At 39.7% G+C, this 21,211-nt stretch overlaps 1 protein-coding gene across 6 annotated transcripts in view; it reads left to right on the top strand.

Moving 5' to 3' along the window:
• Positions 1-20,881, top strand: part of LOC126474157 (polypyrimidine tract-binding protein 1) — a 277,481-nt gene extending 256,600 nt beyond the window's left edge. For all 6 annotated transcript variants that reach the window (XM_050101655.1, XM_050101648.1, XM_050101633.1 and 3 more), the window contains 2 exons: positions 4,384-4,447; positions 18,347-20,881. In XM_050101655.1, the coding sequence (XP_049957612.1) occupies positions 4,384-4,447; positions 18,347-18,415 (133 nt within the window). In that variant the 3' untranslated portion in view covers positions 18,416-20,881. The remainder of the gene's footprint in view (positions 1-4,383; positions 4,448-18,346) is intronic.
• The last annotated feature ends 330 nt before the right edge of the window (positions 20,882-21,211 follow it).

Below are 21,211 nucleotides of genomic sequence, written 5' to 3'. Positions count from 1 at the left end.
CACATACTCCCAACGATCAAGTACCACGGTCGTGGAACCTTTGTCCGCCGGAAGAATGACGATGGATCGGTCAGCCTTCACATCACGGATAGCCTGGGCTTCAGCAGTGGTGATGTTGGGAGTAGGATTAAGGTTTTTTAAGAAGGATTGAGATGCAAGGCTGGAAGTCAGCAATTCCTGGAAGGTTTGGAGAGGGTGATTTTGAGGAAGAGGAGGTGGGTCCCGCTGCGACGGAGGACGGAACTGTTCCAGGCAGGGTTCAATTTGGATAGTGTCCTGGGGAGTTGGATCATTAGGAGTAGGATTAGGCTCATTTTTCTTCGTGGCAAAGTGGTATTTCCAGCAGAGAGTACGAGAGTAGGACAGTAAATCTTTGACGAGGGCTGTTTGGTTGAATCTGGGAGTGGGGCTGAAGATGAGGCCTTTGGATAGGACAGAGGTTTCGGATTGGGAGAGAGGTTTGGAGGAAAGGTTAACTACTGAATTAGGGTGTTGTGGTTCCATATTGTGTTGTTTGGAATTTTGAGGTTTTGGAGGGAGTGGAGCTGGAAGTGGGAGATTGAGTAGATGGGAGAGACTGGGTTTGTGTGCAATGAGAGGAGGGTGAGGTTTGCTGGAAAGGTTGTGAAGGGTGAGTGAGTTGCCTTTCCGGAGGTGTGTGTGTGTGTGTGTGTGTGTGTGTGTGTGTGTGTGTGTGTGTGTGTGTGTGTAAAAAGTACAATCTAACTTCTGCACCATATCAGTGCTGTAATGTGTTCATTGTAAATAAGTATTGTAGTAGTTCAATTACATGTTTATTACCTTATAAATAAAAAAATTAATTTTAAATTCAGTGCATTAATGCGATTTTAGTAAATGAATGTTGTAAAATGAACTTTTCATATAGTGTTAATAAAAAAATGACGATCATGCCATTTGGGACCTGTGGAAGGTACAGTAGCTTATTCGTTTTAGTTCTAAATATTTGTCATGTATTATTGTTTTTCTGACACGTTCTACATCTTGGAGGACCACCTCACTATGGATGAATTGGAACGAAAGTAAATGTAATCTAATCTTACAGGATGTCTCATAAGGTATGATATAATGTCAATGTGATAAAGCATCCAAACTAATTAAGATAATCCCACCATGTTTGGCTCATTATGCCATTCGATTGATTTTAACATGTGGACTTTTTGTGGCACTCTCACAACACCGTCTGTATTCAAGCTCTATCCATATCCAGCATAACATAGCTACATAAATTGTGACAATGGCAGGAATGATCCGGTTTTTTGCATCACTGGTATAGTTGATAGGCATTTCATAGACTCTGTCTTTGACACGCCTCCAGTGAAAGAGGTCCTTCAGTGTAATGTCAGTTGATCTAAGAGGCCAGGGAATTGGACAACACCTGCCAACCCAATGATACGGAAAAACCTGGTATAGAACATCTCACAATCTGAACCCGTTGTGATTGTGCACGATGTTGTTGGAAAAGAACTGTCTTGTCAGTCAGCCAATTGCAGTAACATAAACAGCCCCAAGTGTATCAAGGTAATTGCTAGCTAACTTTTCTTTTCCTGAGGGGAGGGGGGTGGGGGGGGGGGGGGGGTGGGAATGGTCCCACAATTTGATGCACCATCAAACACCACCACACATTAACTTTTGGGCAGTCATATAACTCTTCCATTAGATTATTATTATTATTATTATTATTATTATTATTATTATTATTATTGTTGGGGGGGGGGGGGGCAGATATAGACATTTTGTTTATCCTGCCACACATGTGGAATGTTAATTCCTCAGAAAATGTTAGGTTGTTTCGAAAATTTTCTTCCTATACCATATTTGGAAATACCTTTGAACTTGTGTGTCCGATTTGGTCTGAATAAATCATTACTCACACCGATCCTTTTCTTGAAATGTTGTCATTATGCTTCACTCAAGACAACATGGAACACACACAAACAAAACTTTGTGAGTTTGTCTGTCATAGCAAACATGATGTGAGGATCTTAATTACTTTGAGTGGTACAACACTTTGAAATTGTACTGTACCTTTAGAGACATCCTGTACCATCTGCCATGATGCCATAGTAATGACGCTTACTTGCTGGCTATCACTTCTAGCACACACGTTGCTTCTTTACACATGAAGCAAACCAACACAAATTATTCTTTTTGTGAAACCCCCATGACGCCCAAAAAATAAAGTTGCGGTGCCTCTGGGAGCCTTAACACACAGTTTGAAAACTCCTGCTGTGGGATGTGTGTTTATTGTCACAAAACTTAGTTGTTGTGGTTTGACACAATGAAACTCTCAAACTAATGTATATAAAAAATTATAATTTTTTATGTTCTTGTGCCTCCCCTTTCCCCACTTGTGGATTAGTTTCTGTGACATCCATGTTCTGGACCACTATATTTACACCTACCCAAGGCTTATTAATTCTTCAGCTTTTCGGCTTTTTAATACTTCACTTGAACCTGGTTTGTTGTTATAGTGTGATCTCTGAAATAAGTAGTAGTAGTAGTAGTAGTAGTAGTAGTAGTGAAACTTCCTGGCAGATTAAAACTGTGTGCCGGACTGAGACTCGAACTGGTCCGGAGTTCGAGTCTCAGTCCGGCACACAGTTTTAATCTGCCAGGAAGTTTCGTATCAGCGCACACTCCGCTGCAGAGTGAAAATCTCATTGTAGTAGTAGTAGTAGTAGTAGTAGTAGTAGTAGTAGTGTTTTATAAGTCATTTGTGTACTGTAGACACCATGGCCAAAATTAAGTACCTTGGATACATGAAAAAATAGGTTTATTTTGATGTTACCTATTAAAAAAAGTAGTTAGATTGAAAAGCATTAGAACTAAAACAGTTTTGATGTTGTCAAATGGCTGTTGTGAAATGTAACTTTGCAAAGGCACTGTTGTGGTAGAGAATAAGAGGTAATAAAACCATTATTGAATAAATGTTGGCCATTAGCATTTTTCTCCACCCATTGCTAGCCTCAGCAGTCAATGTGTATGGCAACGTAGTAGCTCAGAAGCGTGCTTCATTTTGCTGCACAGTAAGCAGTTCCTGGTATTTTGCTGCTTTAAACACCTCAGAAAAAAAAATTCACTATCTGCACCGGGGGTAGATAATTACTGCAGTGCATAAATAATAAGTGTAGAAGGCACATTGTGAGAGGGAGTTGGAAGAGGCTTCCTTTCTGTGCACTTTTCTTGTCACCATGGCTACATGCTGCAAGAGCTTGTACCTTTTCTCCTCACTTCCTGAATTGACAACTGTTAACATGTGTACAAATGGCACTATTGAAAAACTGTTGTACTATAAATAGCTTGTGTAGGTGGCACACACTGACATATAGCAAATAATGGTGCTGACAAATACACAAAAATCTTATCATAAAAATTGTTCTTTCGAAGGCACCTTGCATGAAACAGGTTAAAGTAGGCAGGGACACTCTCTGACAAATGACTTCACAAGGTGCACCTACCAGCACTGTCTTTGGTAGAGTACTCTCTATTTCTGAAACAGTTCTTCTTCTTCAGGGATGAAAAAAGTTTGTTGGAGACGGAGAAAAATTTCCAATTACTGTATTTTATGGTATTAGCCACTTTCGTTCCGATATATGGTACAGGGGTGCTAAAAATAAAACTGCTGTAAAGTTTGAGTGCTCGTTAATTCAACACATTCCTTGTTTCGTTAGAATGGACAAACTATTTAATGTCGTCTCTATAAAATAATCATCTTACAAAAAATGGTATTCTTTACCATTCCTTGCAATCCTTTACATAACATGCAGATTGTCTACATAATGTGATAGCAACATCCAGCTTATCTGGATAGATCATAGATCTGCAAATGTTATCTTCAGTGTGGCACCTTACTAAGTACAGTTCTCAAGTATTCATTGGCATTTTTTCTGAATTACAATGTGTGGAACTGTAGCTAGTATTTCCTATCCTTTGCTTATAGTCTTCAAGCGAGTTAAATTACTTCCAGACATGTAATTTGTCTGCTGTGGAATATTTGTAAATAAGATGATTTCTTAGCGGGGCAGTAAAATTCCTGCTTCCAACATCTAATGTGTGATTTGACAATTTCAAGACTGCTTTTGTGTTGTTAAATTTTAGTAGTCAGTTACATGTAATAAGTGTGTACTCTAAACAGATTTTAAGCTTTGATCAGCAAACTTACATGAGCAACTATACAGATCGGAGTACCTGGTAGTATGGCAGAATGTTTCGTATTTTCTTAACTCCTATTTTTCTTTTCAAGTCTGCAGATCACATTCTGACAATTGTTTGCATATGAGCTAATGATACATTGAAAACTTAGTAATAAATGTGATATCAGATACATGTAGGTGAGATAAAGTACTTATTTTTGTGTTACAGAAAGGATCGTAAGATGGCACTTATACAGCTTCCTTCAGCTGATGATGCTGTTGCAGCTCTCATTGTAAGTCACTGAAGTAGCTCATAATCCCTTGTATTAAGTTAATTGATTGCATAAGAACACTAGATTAATATCTCATTTCTCTACTCAGCCATCAAATGAATCGTGCAGTTTATTGATGTACTTTCTCAGTTTTCCTTATAGGTATTCACTCCTATTATGTTTACGTATTTCCTGATACTGTTGTAGTTGTTGTTTATTAATTTGTTCAAATACTTCAAATGTATGCTTCCAACACCATTACAGTCTTAAAATTATGACCTTGGTTGCATATATTAGCAGTTACAGAAAAATCCTTTTTGATGCATCTTTGAGGACACATTTTTTTCCTTAAGAAGGGATTTTCCTTAAGCGGAGGTTTTGTCGGAATACATGGAGAGAGTGATCTAGAATCAAAGTTGAAATAAGTTTTGGCTATGTAAATGCTGTTTAATTATAAAGTTGCCAATATCAATATCCTGTGCTACAAATCTAAGTGCAGCAAATCTGGAATTATTACACTGTCCTTAGAACTTGTGCTTGTTTTAAAAATGACGTTTACTAGTTTATTTTGTCCTTCCAGCATATTATAGGGAAAGAAGTTGTCACTCCATCTGGTTGATTTAAGTTAGAATTGGTTTCTCTACATTAAGCTGCCAAAATTGGCAGTTGTGTGTGCATGACCCTCTCAGGAGACTCGCCACTGCTTGGTGGGTTCGTGCTTGGCTACCATGGGGCCACAGCCTTTGCAGCACTTTGCCCCTTCCCCTTCCATGCTGTATGTCTATTCTTTTCATATTCCCCCCACCCCCTTCCATTGGGTGGCATGTCTGGGATGCTACTTGGAATGTTCTGCATTGTCTGTCGATGACATAAGAACAGTCTCACCATTGTTGTTCACTCCCTTTTCCTTCTTTGTTTCCCTTCTCTTGTTCCTCTATTTCAGAATTTGAGGTTCATCTTCTTCCTCCATGTCCATTACTGAAGGCTGGCCCACACATCTGACATGTAAAGGTGACTGGGTGAATTCCCAGCCCCGGGTTGACAGGTAGGGTTTGCACGTACTCCCTGGTGCAGGCCAGGCACAGGAATGGGTGATTGCCTGAGTTACAATTTTCCCAAATTCCTGATTGGTCCCTCTGTCCAATGTTAGGGAGGTGTGACTTGAGGTGTGAACAATCGCCTAAGAAGGGTAGGGCTCCTTGTGAAGATGACCTCCAGTTGGAAGGAGCACTCCATCAGAGACGCTGGGAATCGTGAAGAATTTTCTTGCAATGAGTCAATATTCTTCACAATCAACGTCTAAGAAACATAATGATTGAAAGACTCTTCCTGTTGCACCACTGTTCCTCGTGGTCTGAAGATACAGTCCTTCACCACGGTAAATCCATTTGTTATTCAGAGAGGTGTTCTTACAATTGCTGGCCCTGTGAAATCCTGCTCTTATTTACCAGAACCGCACTTTGCTTTTGGAAACTACTACTAATTCTCAAACACAACTACTGCTCGCTACCTTGCTTCTCCACGGCTATCGTGTGCGTTTCGAGCCCCATAGAAATTTGAATTTTTCCTGTGGTGTCGTTTACACTAGGCTGCTCGACAGTCTAAAGGAGGCCGAAATCCAGTCTATCCTCTCTGATCAGGATGTCATTGCTGTCCACCGGGTAATGAGGAAGGTAGATTCCACCTTGGTGCCCACCCGTACTCTTTTTCTCATCTTTGACAGAGTAGTGCTTCCATTCAAGATACAAGCAGGCTATGAAATTATCACAGTGTGTACGTTTCAAACTCGTTGCGCTGCTACCGGTGTCATTGTTTCAACCACACTAGAACGTCTTGTCGACACCCAGCCAAATGTGTAACCTGTATTAGGGATGCGCACGAGGGCGATTGTTCGCCGCCTCCCAGCTGTGTCAAAAGAAATGGCGGCCATGCCGCCACGTCTTGGGATTGTCCTGTGTATCTTGATGAGTGGGTTGTCCAAGAGATCCAGGTAAAGGAAAAAGTGCCTTGCCCAGTCGATCGCAAGTGACTGGTTACTTGCAAACTCTGCATTCTCCCCCCTTGCTCCATGAAGGACACGGCCACGCAGACAAGTGACCTCCAGTTCAGCTCTGAGGCTGTAAAATCACCCAGTGTCAAGATAGCATCGCAATCCCCCCATCCAGCTGTGCAACAAGCCATCAGACTCCATCCAGCTGTGCAACAAGCCATCAAACTCTCGCCTCAAGAGACGAAGTCACCAGCTACACAACCGGTAGGCCGGAAAGCACAGGAGGAGTACTCCCATGAAGACTTTCGTTGTCTCTCCAGCCAACCATCACTAGAGTCTTCCTCTAACCGAAAAGGCTCTAAGGAGTCCACCAAAGGCAAATGAGGCAAATAGTCTTCTCCTTCGTGGACTCGGAGATCCTCTTAGATGGTTCCCTACCTGATACTGTAGCGTGGCCGGCCTCCATGTCATTGGTGCGTACCACCAACCATTTTTCAGCGTCGGACTCCACAGATGATCCGCACAAGCAAGGCGATGCTTCTGTGGACTTCCATGGAGCAGGATCCTCCTGCTTCTGTGCCCTGTGCTATAAACTCTTCACAGGCTGTCACTCTGCAGCCACCGAAGTGGCACCTCTTCATTTTTTCCTCCTCATGACTCTCCTCCAATGGAACGTTTGTGGCCTTAGGTACCACAAAGAGGATTTACAGTTGCGATTAGCATCGCAGTATCACCGTGTACTATGCCTTCAGGAAACAAAATTGCACCCTCAAGACCGCTTTGAGCTTTCACATTTCTTACCGGTTCGTTTTGTCCTTCCCCCTGGGGTCGGCATCCATCTTATGGGGTCGTCATGCTGCTCATACAGGACGACATTCATCGTCAACCCATCTCCCTGACTACCCATCTTCAAGCTGTTGTGGTTCGCCTTTTCCTTCCCCACCCGACTCTTTCCCTCTGTATGATTTATGTCCCTCCGTCATTTGATGTCACCAGGGCAGACTTCCTTCAGCTTATGGGGCAGCTACCTCCCCCATTTCTGCTACTCTGTGACTTTAACGTGCGCCATCCCATTTGGGGCTCTGCCAGAACCTATCAGAGAGGTGCCGTCTTGGCTGATCTTAATCAACTCAATCTCTTCTGCAGTCACATTCCTTTCTGACTCCCTGAACACCTGGCAAACTGCGTTCATTATAAACAGATGCATGCAAAGTGTTGTCAACCGTCTTTGGGATAGAAAACAGCTATCTTATTTCATTTACCAGTTCGTTTAACAATTCAGTCTCTTCCTCTATCATGTGGGCCAACATCTGATGCCTCTCTGGGACCAAGGTACATTCACCAATTTCCGGCCTGACAGTAGGAGATAATGTTATCGTGGACCCTATTGTTATCTCTAACACCTTGAGCCACTATTTTGTAGAAGTTCCGAGCTCTTCCCAATACCACCCCACCTTCCTCCATTGGAAATGAGTGGAGGCGGCTTGGGTGATACTGTTCTTTTCTCAGAATTGTGAGTGCTACAATGCCGCCTTTACTACGAGGGAGCTAGATCATTTCTCTCAGTTCATCCCAATCCTCTGCCCCAGGGCCAGACGCTGTCCTCATTCTGACGTTGCAGCCCCTTTCTCTTACTGTCAAGCTCTTTCTGCTGAACACATACAGCCACATCTGGGCAGAGGGCACATTTCCCGGACTTCAGTGTGAAGCCACCGCCATACCCATACCTAAGCCCAGTAAGGACACAATCCTACCTTCTAGCTACTGCCCCATTGTTACCAGCTACGTTTGCAATGTGATCAATATATGATTCATGCCTGGTTGGTTTGGTTGTTAGAGCCGCGCAATTTACTAACGAATGCCCAGTGTGGACTTAAAGTGCGGCGTTCTGTAGCTGACAACCCCGTTACTTGTCCACCCATGTCGTGAATGGTTTTCTGTGGAAATCCCAGACTGTAGCTGTGTTCTTTGATTTGGAGAATGCCTAAGACACCTGCTGGAGAACTGGTATCCTCCGTACACTTTACATATGGGGCTTACTGAGGCTGCCTGTCCTGTTTCCTTAAGGAATTTTTAAAACCACTGATCTTTCAAGTTGCATGTGTATTCTGCCCTGTCGGACACCTTTATCCAGGTAAACAGTGTGCCTTATGGTTGCGTCCTCAGCAGTGTCCTCTTTGATGTTGCCATTAACCCTATAATGGCTGTCTCCTGCCAGGCATCTCTGATTTTGCAATCTATTGCAGTTTTCCTCCGAGCTGTGTCACAAAGTGGTGCCTTCAACAACGTCTTGATTGTCTTTACTCCTGGAGCATCGATAGTGGCTTTTGTTTTTCCACTGACAAAACCATCTTTATGAATTTCTGGCGGCGCAAATGGTTTCTCCCACCATCATCACATGTTGGGCCTGTTGCCATTCCTGGAGCTAATGCTCGATAGGAAACACTCTTGGTCCTCAGATGTGTCTTACCTGCCAGCCCGCTGTATGCGGTTCCTCAATGTCCATGTCCTCAATGGCACTTCTTGGAGTACCGATCGAACCAGCCTTCTCAGTTTGTACCGGTACTTTGTCCTTTTGAGACTCGGCTATGAGTGCTTTGTTTATTCATCTGCGCGTCTATCCCACTTGCGTCGTCTCAACAATATCCATCTGGCATCCGTTTGGCCACTGTTGCCTTTTACACTAGTCCGGTTGAGTCTGTATGCTGAAGCTGCTGAACTATCACTGTCCTACTGCTGTGACTTTCTCCTCGGCAGGTATGCATACCGTTTGTTTTCCATTCATGGCCACCTGCCATATGCCGCCCCCTTTGATTTCCTTAATCACCAGTATGGGGCACGTCCCTCTTCTTGTTACCCCCTGGAGTCCGCTTTCGGCACTTGGCTTCCTGAAGGACCCATGTTAACCTTGGTCTTCATTCAGTTCTTAATGATACTACTCCAGCCTCGCTCTATCGCCTTCAGTTTCACGACCTTTCCATGGAACTTTGCGATAGTGCCTTTGTGTACACTGATAGCTCTTGGACTAACCATGGTGTCGGGTGTGCCTTCATCATTGGCACCCATGTCTTTCGATATGGGCTTCAGGCGCACTGCTCAGTATATACAGCCAAGCTCTTCGCCCTGTATTGGGCCATGGAATACATCCGCCTACACAGACTTTTCAGTTGTCCTTGCTCAGACACTGTGAGTGCCCCTTCAAAGCCTATACGCGCTGTACCACACTCAACCAGGATCCAGGAAAACTGTCACTTGCTAAGTCTGGTGGAGCCACTGTGCAGTTTATATGGGTTCCTGGTCATGGTGATTTGTCAGGAAACGAGTTTGCTGAAGCTGCTACCAAGGCTACAGTCCTTACACCTCAGCCCACTAGCTCCTATATTTTCTCTCCAGTGATGCCTGTGTTGCCGTTTGTCAGGAGGCGGTGTCCCTTTGGTATCCCCATTGGTCATCCTTTCAAGGGAATAAGCACTGGATTATTAGTTCTCTCCCAGCGCACAGTGGGTCAGAATCCCAAAAAGCTGGTCAAAATATAAGTAGTTGTTCAATTTGTACCAAACTTAGTATGTAAGGGTTTACGGAGTTTCTGATTAAGACTATGATATCAAAAAGTGAAAAAAACAAAATGGCGGACCCAAGATGGCAGGCTCTATGTACTACTATCATTTTTTATGTATAAAAGTAATTTTTAGGGAATTATCGAGGTTACTGATGATGATAGTTCAAAAAAATTAAAATGGTGGATTCAAGATGGTGGTCAAAATCTTTCTTTTTATTTATTTATATTTATATATTTTTATTCATATAAAAGTCAGTATTTAGGGGTTATTGTGGTTAATGCTTAAAAAATAAACCAAGAAAGTGGAAAACTCGAAGAAAGGACCAAATAAAGGTTACAAGATGGTGTAAAATATTACAAAAAATTACTTCATTTTAATTACAATTATTTATTTTGTAAATTTTTTATAACTTAATTTACAAGTTTTCATTTTCTTATTCTTATTCATCTTCTGCTTCAACTGAATCACCATCACCCTCAAACACTGTTTCCTCATTGTCTGCATCTGCATCTGAATCTTCATAGTCTTCCGCCACAGGAACTAAGAGGACAACGGCTTCTGGCAACAAACTCTTCAGTTTCTTCGGCGAAGATTTGTGTAAGGAAGAAACATAGGGGTCTGTCGTTGCCAACAATCTCCTGAACACGTCTTCCATAGTCTTAACTCTTGAAAACTTTCGAGAAAAACTCAGGCAATATTGCTTTATCAACTTATTGGTTGATTCCTGAACATCCTCCGATAGTTGACCGATGGGTAAAATGGCCGAAGAAATAATGTCTGGACCGTGAACCAACAATCTATGGACTGCTGTTGGCATGTTGTACCAGGGGTATTCTTTCACGTAGTGCCTGGCAGTTGCTAAGGCGTATGCTCGAAATTTTTCAACGTCGATCTGACATCTGCTCGAAATCGTCTGCAAAATTATATGGAAACGGTGGATTAGTTCTTCGGAAACTCCAGTTATCAGCGCTGATGTTGGAGTGTTTTCAAAAAAAATGTCGAGCGGTGTTTCAGTCATTCGTACTGCCAAACCCTTGTTTCGGCATGTCAATTACAATTCCAAGCTGCTCTTTGAAAGCTTTTTGAATGTTGGCTTTCAGTATTGTTTTTTCCTCTTTATCTTCTGCTTTATGTGCCTGCCACTTCTTTGTTTTCATTTGGTATGCCAAATGAATACAACATTCAAAACATCGAATCCAGGCGTGAAGAGTTGATAGTCCGTACTGTAGATAATCGGCGGTAACTTGTTTTTTCAAAAAATCGTCAATGTTATTAAATATGGCAGACGTAGCCTTGCAGAGATAGCACCATTGCGCAGATTTCGTGTTGGTGATAGCATTGCACACTTTACCATCTACCATGGTCATGCTTAAATTGTATTTAATGGAAATGTCTTTCCCATGAATAACTGTTCCAAATGACTGGAGTTGTTCGATATGTTTGTCGTAATACGCTTTTTTATTTAAAGACGTTTGCTCTATCTTAAGTGGTCTGCAAAAGAGGGTTGAAGACGGCTTCGGATTAATCCACAAGATCTTTTCTTCTTTAGTTTCTTCATTTACACCAGCAAGTTTCAGTGGAACAAGCGAAGTGAAAAATAAAGTTGCATCTGAAATACTCGAATCTGAAAACTTCATTTTATACATGCTTTGCCCAGAGGTTCCGTCAAAGCCCCACTTACAAATAAGAGCCATATTAGACATTTCCGAATCACTCATATGTAAAATATCGTCTCGTTTCAGCAGTAGAACACGTTGAAAAGTGTGGTCTAACAAAGCTTGCAACTGTACCTCAGCTTTTGATTCGGTAAAAGTAAGGGTTACGTCTGGAGGGCAGCAAGCTTTTTTGCTACCAAAACAGCTGAATACGGTGGATATAGTGTGTTTAAGCCTTTTCCTTTAGCCCCATTTCGCAAATGCTGGTAAGATTCTTTTGACAATTTCAAGTCGAAAAGGAGTGCTAGACCTTCATTTGCATCATATGAGGATGGCGATGATGATGAAAATCGCAAGCCTGCCTTGTATTTTTTCACCTTGGATGGACTTGAGAGTGTGATGTCTTTCACAATCTTCGCAGCATCTGGGTGCCCCGAAGATCGAAGACTCATTTGCGCGGCGAACGATAATACGACAGGACTGAACTTTGTACGAATCTCCTCAGTTCTCCTCCTTTTAGACCTATCAGATAATGTTTCAAATTTTGTGGCGGGTCGGCCTGTTGATTGTCACACTTGCAGGTTTCGAATCAATCTGAATATATACTATTGAATTTAACCAGGTTTCGTTCTTCTTGAAAAAATATCCTTGTCGCCGAGTTGCTTCCTTATACTTGCTTCTTAACTTTGTTAACAAAATCGAAATGGTAGGCCTCATATCATAGGGAATTTTAATTGTATGTCCACTTTTTTCTGTCAACAACCTTTCCAAATGTTCTATGACCCCTTCCAAATCATTTGACAAATACTCTTCTGTTATTAGAAAAATATCTTTCCTCGAAAATCCGATTCTGGAATACGCTGGATCAGATGAAACTGAAATTTAAAAAAAATCTGTGTTACACTTTTCGTGATTTTTCTAATTATTCTATTCTTTACAATGCTTCTACATGTCGATTGTAATTTAAAACGTACAAATAAAACTCGTATTTGATTCTACTGTCATTTTTGAAGATGTCTGAACAATGACATTTTGCAAGTGTCGCTTAAAACGTGGCTAAAAGCCAGAGTCGCAACTAGTCGCAGGATTTGAAGCTTAATTTAGAAAGGTAATAATATATACTTGCGTACACAGTGCAAAAGAAAGCGGAATGTCGTGGAATTCGTAACTTATCTCTCTTTTTTAAGCGCATTTTACGATTTTCTCATTCATTTCCCTGTAGTACGTTAATTGAAATGTAAATGTGCATAATTGATGACTAATAGTGATATAAGTGTTTTTTCACTAGTACATACCTCCTGGAATACATTCCATATTGAAAGTATTGGTTTCACTTGCACAAAACATAAATAACTTCCTTCAACAACACGACTGTTTTTGTAGCCTGGCCAGCTGCGCGCACGCTAACAATGAACTGCTGCATTTGACCTGAGATATTACCGAACAATTGAACATCTGGTCGTCCGCACAGCCGGCATTCAGTTGTCCCAGCATTGCTGCTGCCAACCTGATAGTCCAAAATCCCCATCTTTAAACTTTTTTTTTTTCCTTTTTGGCCATGTTTTCAAGATTATGGCCCACTGTGCAGCGGCTTGGACTACCTCCTCTCAGCCCTCCTGCTGGGAGGAAGTCATTTTAATTCGGTTACCTATTGGGCACTGCCTTTTTAGCCAACATTTAATAAGTGCCGTTCCCACACCATTTTGTACACATTGCACCCGAGCTTGAACTGTCTGGCACATTCCTGGTGGAATGTCCATTTCTCTAACTGTTTATGTTCCTGACTGTGTGACTACTCTCTGTCTTCTTTTACTATAGTCTTGACTTGGGCACGTATGGCCCCACTGACACCCCCCACCCCCCTTCACCGCGCAAAGCAAAGCAAGCAAGCAAACAAACATGCATGAGGTAGGCTTGCTTGTGTGTATGATTGGTGTGTGCTTCTCTTTTGCTGATGAAACCTGTGGCTGAAAGCTTTGTGTAAGTGTCTTTTAGTTGTGCTTGTCTGCAACTTTACAGTTGTTCTTTATGGTAAGTATCAGTTGTATCTTTTCCTTTATTGTTAAACGAAGCAAAGAAATTCCGTGCCATGTCAGTTACCAAGCAACACTGTAACTTGACACAACCAAATCCTTTTTTAACTTCTTGTTCTTCTTCCTTGTCATTGCCACTGCTAGTTGCTACCTGTTTTCCTTCATAGCCATTTCACTTGAATCAGTCTCAGGTATGGAAGTCACATCATCATAATGATGTCCTGGAATGTTGCATTTTAGTTCTGCTTCTCTGTCCTTCTTTTGAAATAATCATCTGCAGCAGCAACTGATGTTCCACAGGCACCCTACGTATAACCATTTAACATCGTCTGTTCTGTTAAAGAATTACAGACAGCAATATACAGACACACAGTATGTACTAAGCAGTCACGTCACTTCCTTTCTGTCAAAGAATGGAACTGACTTACACACAACTGGTTCTCTGTATGTGTCTTTAGTAGAGTGTATTATGCCATGGTCCAGATGCTGCAGATGACTTAACACATTCTGGAGGAAGGAACACAACTTTTAGATTCCTTAGAAGTTATGCTTCCTTGGGATGCACAGGACATATGTCAATAGTAAGTCCAACTTTGCCCTGCTGGCCTCATCCCGGCTTCTAAATACGTCAAAAATTCGTAAAGCTTTATGACGTCTCCAGGGTGTACAGTTGTGTGTAAAAGCACAAAGTATCGTTTTTATGTTTTGAAACACCCCTCTCCCTTTCCTTTCCTTTCCTTTCCTTTCCTTTCCTTTCCTTTCCTTTCCCCTCTCCTGCTTCAGTTTACATAATATATTCTGGCAGAAGGATTGATGGGGAAGGAAGAGGGGTGAAGGAAAAGGACTTGTGGGTTTTAGGAAAAGGGGCAGAGTTCGGAAAAGTTGCCCAGGACCCTGGGTTAGGGCGGACTCACCAACTGGGATGAGAAGGAAAGGAAGAGTCTTTGCTTCTCGTGCCATCTGGTAAATTACCCCTGACCCAGGATTCTGGGCAGACTTTTACAAGCTCTGCCCCTTTTCCTAAATCTCACATGTTCTTTTTATTCATCCCTCTTCCTTCCCCTTCAACCCCACTGCCAGAAGAATGTGCTACCGGCTCCAAAAGATTGATACTGAAATAACTTTTAATGTGTGTTCTCTTGCTGCTGCTTGGCAAATATACTTCTTATCTACCCTATTAAATTATATTTCCAAAAATTTACTTAATATGTATCTCACATACTGCAGATTATGCATTATTTCGGTTCTTCTGGACATGTCCAGAAGAGCAAACACCACTCATTCTTCCAATAGTTTCCACTTCATATTACAAAAGCCTCACTTTCTCCACTTACGCTTCAAAATGACAGATTACTTTTAGAACGATTCAACCAGCAATTCGATGTACTGAAATTTTCAGTGTCGATCTTTTAGAGCAGTTCCAGGAACCTTCTGTTGCAATATGTTTCTTCTTATATAAATGTTTCCACTTCTGTAACAGAAACTACGTTAAAAGAATATTTTCATCATCATTAAAAGTCCCTCCTACTTGGATCCACAGGAATCATTAGCTTTGGTATCTAAGATCACTTTCTTATTTTTGAACATGCCGCACTTGCCGCTAAATAGCAATTTTTCGCCATGTCTGAAATATTTGTCAAGATTGCCATCGAAGTTGCAGATGATTGTCATCTTTCGCTGCACTACAAGCTTTCAACATTTGTAGGCTGTAACTCCACAAAAGTAAAACTGATAACTTCGACACTTCGCTAAACAACCCCTACACATTTCGCACTTCGTAGTGTTACCGACTATGATGTCACGTCACGTGACCTAAGTCGCAGGGAAGTAGATTTCGGATTCTTTCAACACACTTGCTGGTATCACAGCAAGGGAAGTAGACCACCAGGATAAAATACGTGATGTGTGAAATTTACCAGAGGAACTTGACTTGAGTAATATGTTTTGTCTCAACAAAAACCCTTTCCCAGACAATAAAATATCACTGGAACAGTACAGGGAAATATTCAACACCAAATTTAATTTGACTGTAAGCTATCCAAGGTGTAAAACACGTAGCACCTGTGACTTATTTACTGTGAAAATAGAATCTGTTCATTCGAAACTAAGGCTGCCTACTACTACTACTACTACTACTACTACTACTCAGAATACAGCTTTAAAACTTTAACTGTGAACTAAAGAAACTACTACAAAAAATAATAATTACACTTAAGAAACGAGCTGATTCTTTTTACAAGCTAAAGAAAAATGCTAGGCTCGCAGCACGGAAAGACAAGACCAAAGAAGCAATCACCATGGACTTCCAGAAAAACCTGCCTCTTCCAGATATCAGCACAAACAATGTTTACTATTGATGGCAACTATTATTCTAAGTGTTTAACATACACCAATTATTAGATTCTGAAACTATTTTCTACACGTATCCTGAAACCTCCGGCAAAAAAGGAGGAGATGAAGTTTTTTTCCTTGCTGTGCGATTTCATTTTTCATCATCTTGACTCTGAAGTAAAGGAACTTTACATTTTTCACTCGTGTAGTGGTCAAAACATAACTACTGTGTTTAGAATGCTACACTACATCATAACACCTAATGACTAGATACAATACAAAACGTTTTTCCTCTAAGAGCACATTCGTATTTAGATGCAATAAAAACATGGGTTTAGTTAACCAGAAGTCTGTGTTTGAACTTCTGTCTGAGTGGAACGAAGTTCTCCGAAACTGACCATTTGAAGTCATTTCTTGTGACAATCAAGAAATAGTCAGATCGTGGGCCACCTGTCTTTCCCCACTATATGTAAAACAATGTCCCTTTAAAACATTTCCAGTGAGGAAACTGAAGTTCGTCCATCACCATCCTAGAATGATCTTACATCAGCAAACCTACAATGACATTGATGATGCAAGTGTCGTCATGAACCAAAGAGAGAAATCTTCTCTCTACCTGACTGCTGCTTTCACCTTCCTGAACTAGCACGTGATGGACCTATACCTGTTCCAAAAGCCAAGTTCGATGACCTTCAGCACCTGAAGCAGTTTTGTTCTGTCAAAACCCAAAAATTTTATGCATCACTCCCTTATTTGTGAAGTGTACTGTGTATTTAAGAAGCCTAGTATTAGTATCGGGTAATGGTGTAGGCCAATTTATATCAAGTGACATTTTAAGTGTTTCAAAAACTACCACACAAACAATAAAACAATATATTCATAGATTTCATTACAAATGAATGGACAGTCATCCTCTTTGCCTACATATTGTGACATGAATCAATTATAATGTTTTTGTGTACTACATTAATGCAAAAAGTTTATCTACATAATAAAAATGTGCCAGATACGTTATTTATCAGTGTAACATCAAAATAATTATTGTTTTTTGGTTTAGGATTTAGTTATTTTGTTTTAAAATTAAAAACAGCTGTTTTCTCAAAACTTTGTTTGCTGGACCCTCATCCTATTTTTCCTGGACTCTTCATCTGTGTCTTCCTGAAAAGCTGCCTATACATATTACAGAATATAGGTTTGAATTTCTTTTACAATCCATACTGATCAATGAATTAGTTCAGTTCATTGATTAGTATGGATTGCAAAGAACTCAACGCTACCATCTGACGATGGCCTCAGGCCCTAAACTAGTGATGATATAATAAACAGTATTTTGGAAAGAATAGTTGGTACTCCCCATATAGCAGAAATGCTGAGTCGAAGATAGACACAATAAAAAGACAGTCAAAAAGTGAGCTTTTGAATAAAAAGACAGTCAAAAAGTGAGCTTTTGACCAACAAGGCCTTCGTTGAAAATAGACCACGCACGCACACCACCACGTCTCTGGCAGGTGAAGCCAGACCGTGTGTGCACAAATCCATACTAAATTTGCCATTGTTTGATTGTATAGTAAAGTCATTTGAAGAAAACTTGTCTGGTTACAGTATTTCCTACAGTGTGATAAAATGTTTCATATTTATTCCTTAAAAGTGAACTTAATCTTAAAATGAGACTCATTAAGAACAGGGAGAAATGACGTCCTTCATACGGGAGTTTTTCAGTATCAGTGGAAATACTCATTAAAAGTGGGATTTCCTTAAAAGTGGGTTCGTTAGTTTGGGGGTTTACTGTAGTTTTTGAAAAGCTAGCCCTCCATTTGTAACACTAATGTTGATAATGTACTTATGTGACTCAAGTTCGTAGTAAGACATTCTATGTGATGTGAACTTGAATTGTGAAAGATTTTAAATATTTTCCCGTTAATGTCGTGTGTGTCTTGCTTGTTCTTTCATGACAATTTGGCATGTATTCTTGACGTCACACACAACACGCCACAAACATAACTTTAAGAAGTGATTTGTCGATTTTTGTGACCTAACAAAATGATGGTATAAGACCTGAGGCAATGTTAGATGAAATTAGTGAATACTTGTAAGGAAGGGCTGCTCAGATTGGTTCCTCCTGATGAGGAAATGAGTGCTAGCTTACTGTGTTGTAGGTTTTTTATATATTAACGTCTCTTCAGCTTTTTGATAAGGTTTTTATGTTGTTTCCATTATCCGGAGTTAGATATGTAGATGCAATTGTGACATTAGTTTTCTTCCTGAATTGAGTGTTTATTAATAGGATGAAGGGAAAATACTGTGATTGCAGGTTGATAGTACTTTCATATGCTTTTGTTTCTTTGTTTCAGAAAATGCACAATTACCAGCTGAGTGAGTCCAATCATCTGAGAGTCTCGTTCTCAAAGTCCAACATATAAATACACCCAAATGTATTATCTTCGAAAATGTGTCTTGCGTGTGAATTAAGAGGAAATGCTGAATTTAGGTGTACGAGCCTGAATTTAATGTGTGTGCTTTCATACTTTGATGGTACATTGTATTTATCAGGGAAAGACGATTCGCTATTTTCAAAACATTGCATAGCAAATGTAAGGAAATGCAATGAAGGGACAATGAATGTTAATTGGAAAGTCAGTTTTTAAAACCTTACTGTAGGACATATGTTTTACTCATGTCAATTGATCATTATTCTGCTACTCATGAATTAGATGCACAGAATTTAATTTCTTCCCTTTATAAAATTAAAAACCACAAATTAATTATGGAAGGAGTTGAGCACTTGATATTAAAGTGACATGTTTTAATAGCTGTGGTATAACTTACAACATTTCATTGATGGATGTATATCATTTATGTCCAACCATTTCCTATTTTCTTCCTACCCATCATTCTTTTGCACTAATTCTTGTGTTTCACTGTTGTGTTCACAGCGGTCACTTTTTTGCTGTTTGTGTACAATTAGAGTGAAACAGGGTTGGCTAGTTGATATACTTGTAGCCCAGTTATTAATAGTAATACAACAAGGATAGTGTTTCCTTATGTGTATACATATATGTGTATTGTCCATTATATTCTTGATACCCCTTTATATTACAAAGGTGACGGTTGTACTGAAATTTGTTTCTGTTCAGCATCAGATGTTTATTGGACAGTGACTCTGACATCTATCTTTATGCATTTCTTTACTTTTCCAATGATGTGTCTGTCAGCATTGTGTAATAAGATATTACCTGAAATGGTAAGAGCTTTCCAGCAACAATACTGGTAATAAAAAAAAGCTTAATTTTGGTTCATTTGTTGATTTTTTTTTTTTTTCACTTTTTATGCATCGAAGTAATTTGCTCGTGTAAAAGTATTTTTCTGTGTCCTTCCTTATTTTCTGTGTAATCTATCCTTCCAGTTTTGTTCTAAGTATCATAAGAAGTTGTACAACACAAAGATTGCTATGTTAGTGTGTACTGGTTCGGCATGATACATTGTGTCTGGACAAAGTAACAAATTTCAGTACGTGATGCTCTATACTTTCAAGTTTGCTAAGCTGTGCTGTGTATTGTGTAACACTGTTGGTTTGTGTGGAAGGTGCATAATATTGCTCTGAAAAGACAGAGCATCTCTTGCAAATCATCATTGTCAATCAGTTTTATGTATGAGTGTGTCTGGGATTTTTGTGTTATACCTTTATATTTTGCTGAATGTCAGTTTTATTTGCAACAGTAAACCACAAAATATGAAAGAGAAAGAGAGAGGGAAAGAAAGCAAGTGAAACCTACCTGACCTGTCCTGAGTTATACACAATAGCGGTTTACAATATGTGTATGGTATTTTGATTTAAAGTTTGAAAATTATAGAATGGTTACAAAATTGTGTTACGTGATCAAATAACAGTAAGTACATATTATGTTTAAACGACATAATGGTGTGCTAAGAAGACAGCATGTAAAGTCAGTGAAGGGTATGTAAATCACCTAGCCTGATGAATTGGAGGAATAAAGCTAATTTTTTTAACGGATGCTTAGAGACTATTATGTGCAGTATTGAAAATACTTCGTGTGCTTGTTTATGTATGTATGTGTAAATTGAATGCTAATGCTGATGGTATTTCTTTCCTTTGTGCCCAAGTCTTAAGTAACATTTTGTTAGATTTATTATCTTGGAAGTGTCACAAATTTCAGTGTCAGTATTGCTAGTAAATTTGAGGCAGATTTCATATATGTTTGGAAACATTATTTGTGAGTGTTCAGAGAGCAGTTTTATATTTTACAGTAATTTTAATGTATAAAGAAAGAATTTTTTACATTTTTTGCACATACTTTCTTTAACAAATGTTGCTGCTGTTAATATTCTCTCGTGCTCAGTTGTGTTCTTTCACAAGTCTCCCTTAAACTAATGGAGATAAAGTATCATTCCAAGCATCTGCATACATTTTTCGGAATACTACATGACTGTGTTCTGCAATTGACTTGCCTGCAGTTAGAACTGCAAAATAATTCAGTTGAGAAATGCTTCATCAAAATTTTAAACTTGCTACAATGTATGTGGTATTGTGATGGGCCAGTTTGTTTAGAATAGGATTTGTTAGATTTCTTAATTTGCCATGAACCGTTTGTAAATGGCAGTCCGTTGTAATTAGTTTAAATGTTAGTAGCATAGGTTTTTATAAGTGGTCTGAGTTATATATATATATATATTCAAGAATCGAAAGATGCGTAAATGTCATAAGTTGTTCAGGCTTTTTATCTTCATTCTCCCCGCGCTCCCCAACCCCGATATGTATAAACTTAGTGAAAAAGATTTGGGAGTATTAAGAGTGGAATGAGATTTAGTTTTTACAGAGGCTGAAAAATCGTGTATTATAATGACATATAAAGACACTGTGTAGTAAACCAGGATCTTTTCATTTCTGTTGTCTGTTAATTAGAAACTATTAACGATATTGAATATTACCTACCTTATCGTGTCCTTTCCTCTTCTTCCATTTCAGTTAATGATGGTCAGGCAGATATTTTGAATTGTTAAATCTTGCAACTATTGAAGCATGTGGCATCAACAAATCTTAGGAAAAAGTAAATCGTGAACACATGCACTCGCATAATCTTGTGATATTTATCATATGTAAATCACCTAAAACCTGCTTTCACAAGGTAATTTTTAAACTTGGTCAGTTCGCACTAACAGCGGATGTTACTTAAAGTGAGCCAAGTAAATACTGCCGT

Source organism: Schistocerca serialis, chromosome 1 (genome assembly GCF_023864345.2).
Source record: "Schistocerca serialis cubense isolate TAMUIC-IGC-003099 chromosome 1, iqSchSeri2.2, whole genome shotgun sequence".
Classification (NCBI taxonomy): domain Eukaryota; kingdom Metazoa; phylum Arthropoda; class Insecta; order Orthoptera; family Acrididae; genus Schistocerca; species Schistocerca serialis.
This window is presented reverse-complemented; position numbering and strand designations above follow the sequence as displayed.